The 13358-nt window shown below is 38.6% G+C and overlaps 1 protein-coding gene across 32 annotated transcripts in view; it reads left to right on the forward strand.

Annotated features, from left to right (window-relative positions):
* The window catches only part of Slo (calcium-activated potassium channel slo), a 73028-nt gene that overhangs the window by 31392 nt on the left and 28278 nt on the right, over nucleotides 1–13358 (forward strand). For 21 of the 32 annotated variants that reach the window (XM_076897149.1, XM_076897063.1, XM_076897228.1 and 18 more), the window contains exons 7-8: nucleotides 9841–9951; nucleotides 12400–12505. In XM_076897149.1, the coding sequence (XP_076753264.1) occupies nucleotides 9841–9951; nucleotides 12400–12505 (217 nt within the window). Of the gene's footprint in view, nucleotides 1–4939; nucleotides 5032–9840; nucleotides 9952–10847; nucleotides 10954–12399; nucleotides 12506–13358 lie in introns of all 32 variants that reach the window. The other 11 variants (XM_076897122.1, XM_076897207.1, XM_076897130.1 and 8 more) reach the window with 3 other exon arrangements.

The raw sequence follows: 13358 nt of genomic DNA on the forward strand, positions 1-13358 counted from the left end.
TATCAATATGTGAGCTTACGAGACAACATACTTTATATATTTTATCTCGACACATTTAACTTTGCGTATAAAAAAACACTAGTATTACTTTATATCGAAACTTTACTTGGTTTTCCCTTTATCATTATGCCGTAATCTTTCTTTGTGTGTCCATCCATCCACTTATTTAATCTTCTTCGTGATCTCGTACTTCGACCAATCTAAGGAACTTGATCTCATTTCGCGTGACATACTATTTCGTTCGACGAGAGGTCGCTAGTTTTCAGTCTTCCAAAAAAGGTTTCACCGCGCAAGTAAACGAAATAAAGATGGTTTGAACTTTAACAATACGTCATTGAATATATCTACGTCTACTGTGAACACTTGTACTAAATTGTTCACTTTTTTCTTAAGTATTTGATCCGATGTTCTCTTGTGTTTTACAATATAAAAGACGCGAAGGTTAATTGGGAGAAATGTAACGGTACTTGATATTCGGGGCATTATATTTTCTGATGTACACGCTTAAGTGTTAATAAAACAAACCGAAACAATTTGTATTAACAGATTCGATTCGGTCTACCAATATTCTCCATCGTCGCTTAGAGAAATGTTACAATCACCGTCTCAGAATTCCGATGACTCGCCGTGTAGCGCATGTACGTTGCAATACGGTCGTGGTATATCAGTTTAATAAGCAGACAGTCGATATTTTGGTTCTTTGATCAATCGATATCGGGTCCGTGAATAGCTTGACTGTGAATAGGAGCTTTACGAATTGTACAATGGTTTGCTTCGCTGCGTCAGAATAATCAATCTAAACGGCAAAACAATATTTCTAATCAACGCGCAATGACTGACGGCAAAGTATTTTCTTTGCGTTATGATTTATAGGTTCTCCAGGTGTATTGTTCTCTTCGAGCTTAAAGGTATCTCCTCTGACGTGAAACATATCTTCCCACAACTGTCGACGCTTCTATAGTTTCGACGAGTACTCCAGTTCGGCTAGGTATCACACTTTGCTAACTTTCCAATCAATATACTCCACGTGTTCGAATGATCGTTCGAGCAGCGATGGCCACTCGTGTGAATGTTCGAGGAGAATGGTCGGATCGTGAATTCCAGGTGACGGTAGAATGTACGAAAGGATGAATCGTGAAGCAGCGGGTTGCGAATGTCGCTGATACTTTTTAATCGACTCGACGATTCATCGATCGACCGACGAATGGTAAAAACGAGCTCGCATTTGTCGCGAGATGATTCAGTTCGAGGCTGAATCTGAAAGTATCAGCGACTCGTGGGCATTTTTGTTTTCTCTCTCTCTCTCTCTTTCTCTTTCTCTCTCTCTCTTTTCTATCTCTGTTTATCTATCCCTCTCTATATTCACGAACCGAGTTTCTTGGTGGCATGCGTTAGTGATCTGGCTAGCCTGTAGAGTAATCCAAGGATGAACGAAACCCATCGCGGAATGGCCTGTTAGAGAGAGGTGCGAGCCATCTCGCTCGACGCACGAACGAAAGGAGAAGCCTCACATCGTCGGATCGGGACACGATTTTCTCTGGCTTGATACAAGATACTACTTGGCACTTGAATTAGAACGCAGCAGTAGAGGGGGTGCAGGCGTAGGCACATGCGGCTGCTCATTAGGGAATTTTATTAGTAGAGAATTGCACGTATAATTGCGAGATACAGTTGCTTACCATCGGCATCGAACGGGCTTAACGCGGTGAAGGCATACGTGAACCTGATCAGGCATCAAGTGAACCAACATAGTTACCGGGACACATCTTCGCCACTTATTCGTGTTCGCATGGTAATAAGAGTAGAACAAGTAACCAAGCATGGTTTATCGTTACTCCTTTATTAATTGTAACAAATTAGAGAAGTTATTCGAGTTCGGTCGACCGTTCCATTTTTTTATTGTTAACCATTATCGATCTAACGTAGATGTATCACGGTATACGCATTACATACATTCATACATGTTACGATAATTTATAATACCGACGTGTCGTAGCGGCGATACTCGCGGGAGGAAAAGCGCTCTGCGTAGAACGTTCACGTTTCCTGTTCACGTATTGATGTCACGATCTTGTGCTTCGATCAGTAACAGTCAAAACTCCGTTGCAATGCGCAACTTGAATTTTGTGCAACATTTATTGATCTATTTCCATTCAAATTAGCATCAGTACTTACACACGTGCCTAAAGAAAAATTGTCTAAGGATTAGAAATTATTCTAAAAGCCTTCCCGTCGTTTCCCGTGAAGAGCTTATTCATCATCCTATCCCAATTGTTCAGGCACATAGACTGCCTCTAGCTTCGATCATATCAAACAGTCTGTCTCCCTCTCTCTATCTTTCTCTCTTTTTCTATCTTTCTTTCTTTCTATCTCTCTCTTTCTATCTCTCTTTCCCCGTTTCTCTCTTCGTCAATTACATGCATATGCATATATACACATGTACACACTTGGAAACATACGTAAATACCTACCTACACGTTAATATACATGTAGATATACGTACATTAATACATACACGTACGTAGATACGTACATACTTACACGTAAGATTCATCGCAGCCTTCTTCAAATCTGAAGTACAAAGAGAGAAATTTCCAAAAGTCATTATCTCTGTCACCATCATCGACTTACACGTTACATGTGTATATGCATGTACATCTACTCTTTTATTTTTTTTCTTTTTTTTTGGTTTATATAAATTTATCTATTTATATAAACGTACAAGATGATAAAGTCCACGTATACATTATATGTGTCTTTCATATATGTATACATGTAGGATATATATACATATTTTGTACGTGTTTACACAGATATTTATCTCACACAAACATGCATTGCTAGGCGGAAAGAAAGCGGAAAAGAGACAACATACACGCATAGATCGACACTAGCCCATGTCCCAAGAAACAGTTATCTTTCGAATAATTCGTTAAATCAAACGAGCAATGATTTACGATATTTTATAACGCGATTACGCTCACAGACTTCGTTGCCGCAGACGCACGCTTCTTTTCTTGAAAGTTAGTCGTTCGAGATCGATCGTCTATTGGCCTCTTCTACCACTCTACATGTGTGGTTTTATTATTACATTATATGTCGTACAACCTGAGAATGTCGTGATTAAAATTTTTCTATACGAAAATGCAACGTCACCATGAAAACGTGCAATTTGTCACTTGGAAGAGTATTTCTGGAATTTTTAATTTACGAAACATTCAATAATCGGTATAGAAAATGTGTCGATACCTTTATGTTCACGTGTAGCTTGAACAAGCGGAAGTCCTGAGCCAAGATTGAGATAACCCGAAAAGCCAATCTTCTTTTCAACTGAATTTTTATTAAATGATAATGAGTTGATAGGTCAATTTTTACAAATTAATAGTGTATACATTGATACACTGGAAATGAAAAAAGAAGTGTGTGCGTGTGTGTTTGTCTGTACGTGTCTGACCATGAACGTGCAAATACTACTTATATCGCTGCATCATTTACGAGTTAATAACAATACCAGAAATTAGTCAAATATTTGATTCTGTTAATATACGTTCTCTACACACACATTGGAATGCATCTGATTTGATTAATTGCCCGTTTGATGCAATTTATAAATTATTTAAATTAAAATAACCTTTGGCGAAGGAAACTTTCATCTAGTGAGTATAACGAACGTAACATAAACGCGATCGCACGACTTTTCTGAAGAGGCCTATCGACGATTCTACTTTCGTAAGATGAGGTTGTAGACTTTATAGGACGTGTACTTACCTCGAATCATCATTCGGGTGAGTTTATCGTACCCAAAGTGGTCACCATATGTCGTGAACATTCTGTAATCGCTTCGAGAAGAGGAAGAAAGAGAATCGCGCGAATGTTGTAACATGGCTTAGTCGGACTCGTATTATAAATAAACTGTGTCTATTGTTTTGCCTGTTTCGTACATTGGAGAAAAGTTATTATCGATTGTGTGAAGCGCTAATGTGGACGTGATAAACTATAATCAGACGCTAACGTCGCTCGCTGACTGCTCTCTAACTATACGAATAGGATGATGGTATGTCGTTTTTTATTGTGCGGCAACGATACGGTGCATCGAAACGCATCTTCAAGTGATACGATGATACGTGCCCTTTTTCGAACAGGGATATCCCCACTTTGAGTTCTTGGCAAATTTCGCACGATAAAATGGTTTATTCGTTACGATATTTCTATACCACTGGAGGAGGTTTTTCCCAAAGCATTCTCTGTCCGTTCGTCGATGTTTATATGGTATCCGTTGAGAGGAAGAGGCGATTCTTCGTCGCAGAAAAGCTAGACAAACGATAAAACAATCGTCGAAAACGAAATCTATAACGTTATATTAAAGTGTTCGCGCAAAATTCAATGAATACATACGACCTACCTGCCAATGGACTAGGTAGACATGTCGGCACGTGTAGTTATCGTTAGGCCTAGGTGTAGGAGTGTAGGACCTAGGTGTAGGTAGCCTACCTACCCCGCCCTTTATTTGGAACGTGTTCGTTTCCATATTTATTAACTATTTGGGCCGTGGCACGCATAGCGGTACAGCACTGTTAATCGTGTCTCTATGAGTGGCCGCGCAGCCCGGTAGCTGAGCCAAAACTTATTTTCGTTCATAACTGTAAATTTCCTCCCCTCTTCGCCAGTTCAGAAAAAGAAAAGATTGGAAAACAAGCAAAGAACAAACGAAAAGAAATGAAAAGTACCACCCGTATACGGCGCGTTAGCGATGACTTCGACTGGACGAGACGGCATCGGTTCACCAAACATGACTGAACATTATGTAACACAGAAAAAAGAAAAAAAAACAAAACTGAAAAGAAAAGAAACAAAAGAAAAATTAAAGCATACAATTGCCACTCTTGTCACACAAGTGTATTGATGCGAGTGTTGTGTTCTGTTCTATCACGTGGTGTAGGCCATATTCGCCAGTTGTATCCCTGAGATAATTGACCTGATCGGGACGCGAAACAAGTATGGCGGCACTTTGAAGAACGAGCGAGGTCGCAGGTGAGAGACACAGTCAACCAACTAGCTTTCCCGAGTTGAGTCACCTTTCGCAGTCCTGATTACTACCAACTACTCACTTACCCTCTTGTATATGGTGTACATCTGACTCTCCTCCTAACGCTCCGATCCTCTCTCCAGCACGACATCATGAATTCTGCTATACTACTTTTTGTCCGTATGCACCTGGATATCACAACACGGTCACACATTGCCTCGATATCAGATCCTACACAGCCTTGATATGTTTCTTTTGTCACAGACACACAAAGTAGATACTATATTCCCCACTGACGAGCCTGAAACGATCCCTTGGATTGCCCGTTACATCTACTTACACGTACAGTTATTCGAACACGCACACGTACGCCCACGCACGTATACATACATATGTATATACGCACTGTATATATGTCTAGGCATATATATGTGCATGGTGTTTCCGGGTTTTGCCAGCAAACAATCTGGGAACGTAATTTACGAATGGAAATAAGAAAAACAGCCGTCTGTCGGAAGATTAGTTGGAAGTACTTGATTACAAGGTTGCATCTACGTATTAAAGCGCATCGCAAAATATCTGGGTCACAATGGCTTTCATTATACAGTACGGAAACTCGGCCATGTTTGATTTACTTGTGTCCACGTATATTATTTCGCGTTGCGCTTTAATGTTCGTACTTATATCTTTGTAATGAAGTACCTGCGAGATCTCGTGCGAAATCTCTTTTATTTTCGGTTATAAGTTATGTTTTTTCATCTGTTGGCGAAAACTGAATACACTTTGTATATACATATATACATCTGTACCTTGGAACGAGAACAACTGGTGCCAGAAGAATAAGTTTCGAAACGTTAGCTACCGAAAAAATGGAACAAACTTTCAGCTGGTCTTAGTTATCGTTCGCTAAACTTAATAATTATTTCGTATCGAAATATTTAGAAGGCCAGCCTTTAGGGCGTGTAAGGGGTGATTTTATCCGTTCAGCGTTCTCTATCGAGTATTGGGATATTAGGTATTTAAAGAATATATTGCTGATTTATTCGTATTGGTTGTTCTTGCTCTAAGGTTGCGGGTAGAATATTTAGAAACAGTGTTAGAATCACAGAATTGCAGTTCAATACCTGCTCTTTTCGTATTAGTTGTCAATCAGCGTTAATGCAACCGTGCTTCCATAATCCTCGATAACAAAGCTCCCCGGACCTGTCCACCGATACTTTCAGTCAATCAGCTAGTCCAATTACCATCACAAAGTCACCATACCTAGTAACTGGTGTTAGCTTGTTTTGTTTAATTGACCGCACTTGGGACAAATACGGCTTTATCGCACTAGTTTCCTCAAATATCGACGAACAACGAGGAATAGTGTCATCGAACTGTCATTAACTGATTTCCACTTTTAATCGCGTCTGAACGCCGCACTCTCGTCAGCAATTATTCGCAATTCCTCGTTTTTCGAATTTCATTTAGCCGACACAGTGATAATTCTTAGCTAACACATGTGACAAGTGGAATATCAATTGTTCCGAATAACTTAGTAGTAGAATATTGTTACCTGGACGCCATGATATGTTACAAATTGCCGTTCGTAACATTAAGCGTATTCTACAATGTATGATGGAAATTCGAAATTGTCGCGATGATTAACGTGAAAAATTCATCACTCGCACAATCATATTACGTGGACGTGGCATAAAGAATACAGAATGAACGTTCGAGCTGTATTTCTCTCTGAGTGCATAGGGTCAATGCCCAGCATGTACCCAGCATTCCCAACAAATATTTAGGTCATATGTCTCTATATGACCTAATGTTGCAATACTTAAGTGTAATAACCTTGGTGTTTTAGACAGCATTAATTATTGTTTTTACGTGTAAATCTTGGAGAAAGGACTGTGGAAAAGTGAAATTTCGCCTTGGATTGTAAGCTCGCAGGATGGACCATGTGAATTGTTACAAATTACTTTCTCGTGGATTATTAAACCACCTTTGAACCACGATGAACGCGCGATGTCTAGTCTACCATATAGAAACAAAATCGAACCATAATTCAACGTGTTTCCATAAATTGTTTCACTACTGCTAACGGCTGTTACAAACATAGTTTATTATAAGACATTATAAACTAAATAACATTATTTCACCTTCAAATAATCGCAATGTTTCTATATTTCTATATTATAATTTTTTAAGATTAGTATTTTAAGAGAAAAAGTGAATCATGAGAAACGACTTGTTTTCTTTGTTTATGTTGCTCTAAAAAATATCGTTGTTTGCTTTTAGAGGGATAACTATTTATTTCGAAAGATAAAAAGTAAAATACCAAACGTAGAATATTTCGGTAAAGAGTAATATAACAAAATGGAATTATATTTTGGACAGTTTTCGAGTAAACATCGCGTAACAATTTATATGACTCATCCTGTATACACTTTATATACTTGTACATCGATACAAGTATATAAAGCTGTATGTGTACGCATATATATATATATATCTTGTATACTGCTAATCATGTGTCACGCGCTATTCAGGTTTTACGAAGGGATAGTTTTAATGGGCCAACAATCGAATCTTTAGACTAGGGAAGATTTGTATAGTCATACATTATTGCGTTCTTCTTAAATTGAACATCATTTATAATTTGCGTTAGCGTTGTTATGCTTCTTGTAAGACAACAATAAATCCAACACCACAGGTATTAGCTCCTTCAATTCTATTAATTAAATACTTGTACACGATTACGCATACGAGTGTACAGAGTGAGCCGTAATTTAATAACCGAAGTTATCAATGAATGCCTTTCTACGTAAGTCTTTATGCTAAAAACAGTAAAGTTGAGGGAACAATGCACTTTACCATTTGAGAATCGAGGAAGACGTACCTCCGTTGTCGTTTCACTAACTCACTCTGTATAATTCATAATCATTTTGATCTTATACGCACATAGAGACAATAATTTATGACGTTACTGTTAACCGTTGCACGTAATGCTCGATACACCGAATTCAACGTCTTAGTGACAATAGTAAGGTGTCACTCGTCGAATGTATTCACTGTATGTGCATCCTTGCCAATTATCATTCATATGTGTGATTTATCATCAACGGTAATATACCACGGATAAATTTCGTTCTAACATAGCTTTTGGGACAGGCATGAATTTTCCGGTGATTTTTCAGTTGCATCGGATCCGCGGGGAAATGTAGACAAGTGCACTAAGCTCAATACGACACGTACTCCTACGTGTGTTTTCGGGTTTCGTATCGTCTATATATATGTATAGATATATATATATCGATCGACGAATACTTAAGATGAACAATGTTCGAATCGTACGAGCATTTTTTTCCATTTTTCCACTTTTTCGGTTTCTGTTCTCTCTACATGGGCAATATAGGACTCGAACGACACGTGACTCTTCATTCTAGGCAAACATACAATCTACTCCATAACTTATTTCATTTACACACGACACTCACGTCTTGACATTCACATAACAAAGCGTCAGCCTTGTACAGTAGATTAAAGATAACCACATCTATAAGGCCTAATATCGATATCATACGTTACGGCCCATGTTGGATTCAGTGGCACGCGAGATTCGCGTACAACTTTTTTTCTTTTTTTCTTTCGAAAGAAAGAGAAAAGTATACGATTAAAGTATACGGGAAACAGCCTGTGCCTGCTGAGTTCACGATGAGGCCCACATTAGATGCCATCAGGTAGAAACGATTGGGCATGGAATTATTATGGTGGAAGTTTTGATTATTCGACGCAATAACACCTTTGTCACTTTAGGCAGTACTTGTATGAATTCTATATGTAATAGCAAGAGTATGTGATTATTAATCCACACCGCACGTAGACTTAACACGAATAGAGAAGAGTCTTGTGCTTGTATATTTGATTGCAAGGATCGAACGTCAACGAGCCTGCACTCTTACGTATTTCATCCAATTTTTGTCATGTTTACCTACTTTCTGTACAATGTATGTCTAGCACAGATGATTTACCACGTATGTTGTGTGTGTGTGCACGCGTGCTCGCCCGTGCGAGTTCGTGTGCATAGTTATTCGATCGCATTAGTCGACTAAAACGACTCACTCCAATTCCTATCGGAGATCCGGTAAGTTTAGTCCATTAAATTAGCTCTATTTACTCATTTTACATCTACGTTACATATGTAACCTTGTTATACATATATATTTATATAAGATAGTTAAATGCGAATCGTGTTTTTCTCCTGGATGTTTCTTTACAATTATTGTCAAATAATCGTTTACAAGCGTTCGCGAGGACTAATTTTATTCGAAATTTTATCCGACCGATCGACCAATAAACATTTCAAATCGTTACTGTGGCAGCAGACTAAACTGGTATAGAAAAAAAATGAGAATGTTCCGAACGATGTTTATTATTTTTATTTTTTTTTTTTCTCTTCTCACTCTGCTGCGTCGCTTTTATGCAAACTCATTTGACCGCACTCGCACGCCCTTAAGCGGCGTGGCCGCAACGCGACAAGTGTATTCTCTCGCGAGAGAGGAATGCCTTCAAAGAAAGAAAAGCGAGAAAACAAATAGGAACAGTGAAAGCGGCTGGCTGGCAATCGGAGAGGGAAAAACGTAACGAAATCGTTAGTCGGTTGATACATATGTATGTATATTATATAGAGCGTGTACATGGTAGTTGCTTGTCTTTTTTTTCTGTTTTTTTTTCATCTTCTATTTTCTTTTTTTTTTTTCTTCTTTTATCTGAAACGACTGTGCTCACTTTAACGGAAACGGAGCCTAATTCATTCGTTGTGTTGGCAGACATATTGTCGTGTGTGGCCACATCACCTACGAATCTGTCTCGCACTTCCTCAAGGACTTCTTGCACGAGGACCGCGAGGACGTCGACGTGGAGGTTGTCTTCTTGCATAGGTATGATTGCCCGATTCGTTACTACTATATCTGCCTAATCAGACCCCGTGCATCTTTCTCCTCATTTGGTCTCAAACGGTCAATGAATCTCTGTATAATCAGCCCATGCGTAACCGACCTGTTAAATATGCGTACCTCCCATGTTCCCATACGTATGTGTAATACACTGCTCATTGCGAGATTATACAGGATGTCTTTGACACTGTTCCTGACCACTGTTCCTCTGCTACTTGTCGGATATGAACATCAACACGAGAGATCGATCTTGTACGATACCAATTGAAATTCAACCGTTATTATAATTAAATTTATAATAATAATTCCAGATTCGATTACCTTAAGTATGATGGTGTGTTACATGCGCTAATCATTACTCAATATAAAATTAAGTAAGTCTGCTACTGTAGTCGATAATTCACACTCATTGAATAATGTCATGCGATATCAATGGTTTCCATGAGAATGATGACAGAATAATTATGTCTACTATTACGTTAGAACGGCTGGTGTAATTGTAGGCTCGGGACTTGTGTAGGTTTCCCAATTATATTATCTTGTTTTGCGGTTGTACGACGAAAGGCGATCAGACCCTGTCGACTTAGCCTTTTCTCTATTTCGTTTCTTTCTTTTTCTTCTTCTTCTTCTTTTTTATTTTTGTTTTTTTTGTTTCTATCGTTTTCGATTTTCAGAACAGAATTTTGTCATCTCGGTCAATGCGAATATTAATTTAATACTTGATACGGAAGCTAATGGTTTGATGATCAACGGACAGGAAATACTGAAATACAGAGAATAGGAGAAAGCCCCAAAGGCATCGGATGTACTGATACACAGTTTCAACTGTTCGAACCCGAGGTCTGATCGTCCTTGTCGTAAGGGGTGATCTGTGTTTCCAGGAAAGAGCCAGATCTCGAATTGGAGGGTCTCCTGAAGAGGCATTACACGACCGTGGAGTTTTTTCAGGGCACTATGATGAATGCTGTCGACCTGGAGCGCGTCAAGGTATCCCGAACCCTAAAACAACCATCACACGATACCTTCACCAAACCCGTTACCAATCTATCCTTTGCGTGGCCGCTCGTGCTTCTTATTTCCTTGTAGCATTTTAGGTTTTTGCGCGGTTTTACATACATACGAATATATATTTGAGCCTTATACTTATATTTGAACCTGGAAATAATTCAATTTTACATCAATTAAACAATATAGATGTACGTAATCGTACTATATATGTATATACGTTATACATATCCAACTCATAATGTGAAATTGTATATAAGACATATGCGTTCATGTTTATGATTGGGTTACACAGTTATATATAGTTCTATAACTCGTCTGACTCCTCGTACCTTTTCCTTTCTCTCTTGCATTTCCTCCTACTTTTCTCATCCAGTTCCTCTATCTGTCTACATATATCACGTCTTCTCTTCTCCACTTCTACTTGCTCTACTTTATTTTACAAATTGTACGGTCGTTCGTTGTTCTATTCGCAAAATTGACGAGCTACTTAGGTATTATGTGGAAATCGGAAGCGTAATCAAACGTTCGGATTAACAAGTAATAGTAGCGTTGAACACATGCATATCACGAAACGGAAATGTTCTTGATCGAACACGATTTGCCTACCATGCTATTTGCTGATCGATCGTTTCTGTTTCTGTGTTAGTGTACACATATACATTGCCATTTTCTTGACGGTAACAATCTTACTTTACGTTTCTCTTCAGTCGAACAACCACTTTTCTTCTCACGAATTGATTAAACCGATCTCGTACCTACGTTACGAAAATGGTAACTGTGGGAGATGTTAAGAAAAGTATATAACATCTAGTCGATATTAACCAACTATTGAACATCGTCTGTGAAACAGTCATTTTTATCGTATGATATAGAAGTTTCGCAGATAATCGCACTTAGTAATTTAAAAAAAATATCACCTTGTATATGTGTTTGCTGTATGTATACAGTACACGCATACGTGCAGATATATATATGTATATGTACGCGGCTATATATACATATATAATGTATAAACTTAAACGTAGAAAGCAACTGCCTGCGACTGCATGGTATGCTGTAATGAGTTATGGAGCCGAATCAGCGTGCAGTAGAGACTTACTTAGATCTATTATTACATTATATATATATCGTGTACATTTCGACTTCCGAGGAAAATCTGACATGCTCTATCTAACGAAAGTAACACACGGGATACATAGAATGCTTTTTCAAACTTAGACGCTTGCCGTTCCTCGAAGGTCCGTTTAAAACACCACAGCATTATTACATTTACCTTACCATTTACGTTATAATAATCGAATCCCCCGCCCGTCACCGGCGGTCTACTCTGAGCGATCTATCTCGCTAAAAGGCGGTCCCCGATATATGAGGTGAATGTTATTTATGAAAAGAAACGTATCGTTTTGTCGGGCTCGCGCCATTTAGGAAACCACCAGACCTCGAGCTGGAGGGACTATTCAAACGGCACTTCACCACCGTGGAGTTCTTTCAGGGGACCATCATGAATCCTATTGATCTGCAACGGGTCAAGGTGAGTCCGATATCTATTCCACAAATCAAATAAAACCACCCCGAATCTTGTTTCTCTTCTCAACACGCAAGATAAACCTACAATAATTACACTCTGACTTGTACCAAACCTTGTGTATTGTTTGGCGGCTGCCACCGCGTACACGTACATGTGCGCGCGTACAGTTTGTCTTTGAACCCCTAGAATTATTTCTGGACATACGAGAATGCTGCAAAATTGTTCCTCGGGATGTTGCTCAACGCGAATTCGAATTTGTTAAGGCAAGTTCCGTGTCGGTTATTGCATAAGCGCAGCCAGGCGTCTTCTTACATCATATGATGTAACGTGGTGTACATGGGAAGTTGCAATAGTATCACAGTGTACATTTATCGTTTCTAAACGATAATCATTACGAATATTTACATTTTTCTTTCAGTTATAATATTTTTTCCAAATTGACGACAATATCTTTGTCGTCTAATGATCGAAGAATGTTGTACGCGAACCGCTACGTTGCGTCGTTAAAAGATTGATCCAATCTTTCGAAACACTCTTGCTTCACTGGTTTATCAGATTAAGTCGTTAGCCGTTAGATTAATTATAATTTTTATTACGACATAAACTGTTCGCTATTGGAACTTGTACCTCTAAGGGCTAATGTGAACTCTCGTATTTAAAGACTATAAAGCTGTCTAGCCGTGCTCCGAGCTATTATTTGGCTTTACAAGGAAATATAAATGCGCGTATATGTAGGTATCGATGAGTTTAATTACTCGAGGGATTCGTAGTTCGCTTTAGAAGCGTTCAGTGTATTTAGTAACTGGATCGCATTAACGACCATTGAACTTGTCTTAATAAATACTGTCAGAGAACG

Source organism: Xylocopa sonorina, chromosome 1 (genome assembly GCF_050948175.1).
Source record: "Xylocopa sonorina isolate GNS202 chromosome 1, iyXylSono1_principal, whole genome shotgun sequence".
NCBI lineage: Eukaryota > Metazoa > Arthropoda > Insecta > Hymenoptera > Apidae > Xylocopa > Xylocopa sonorina.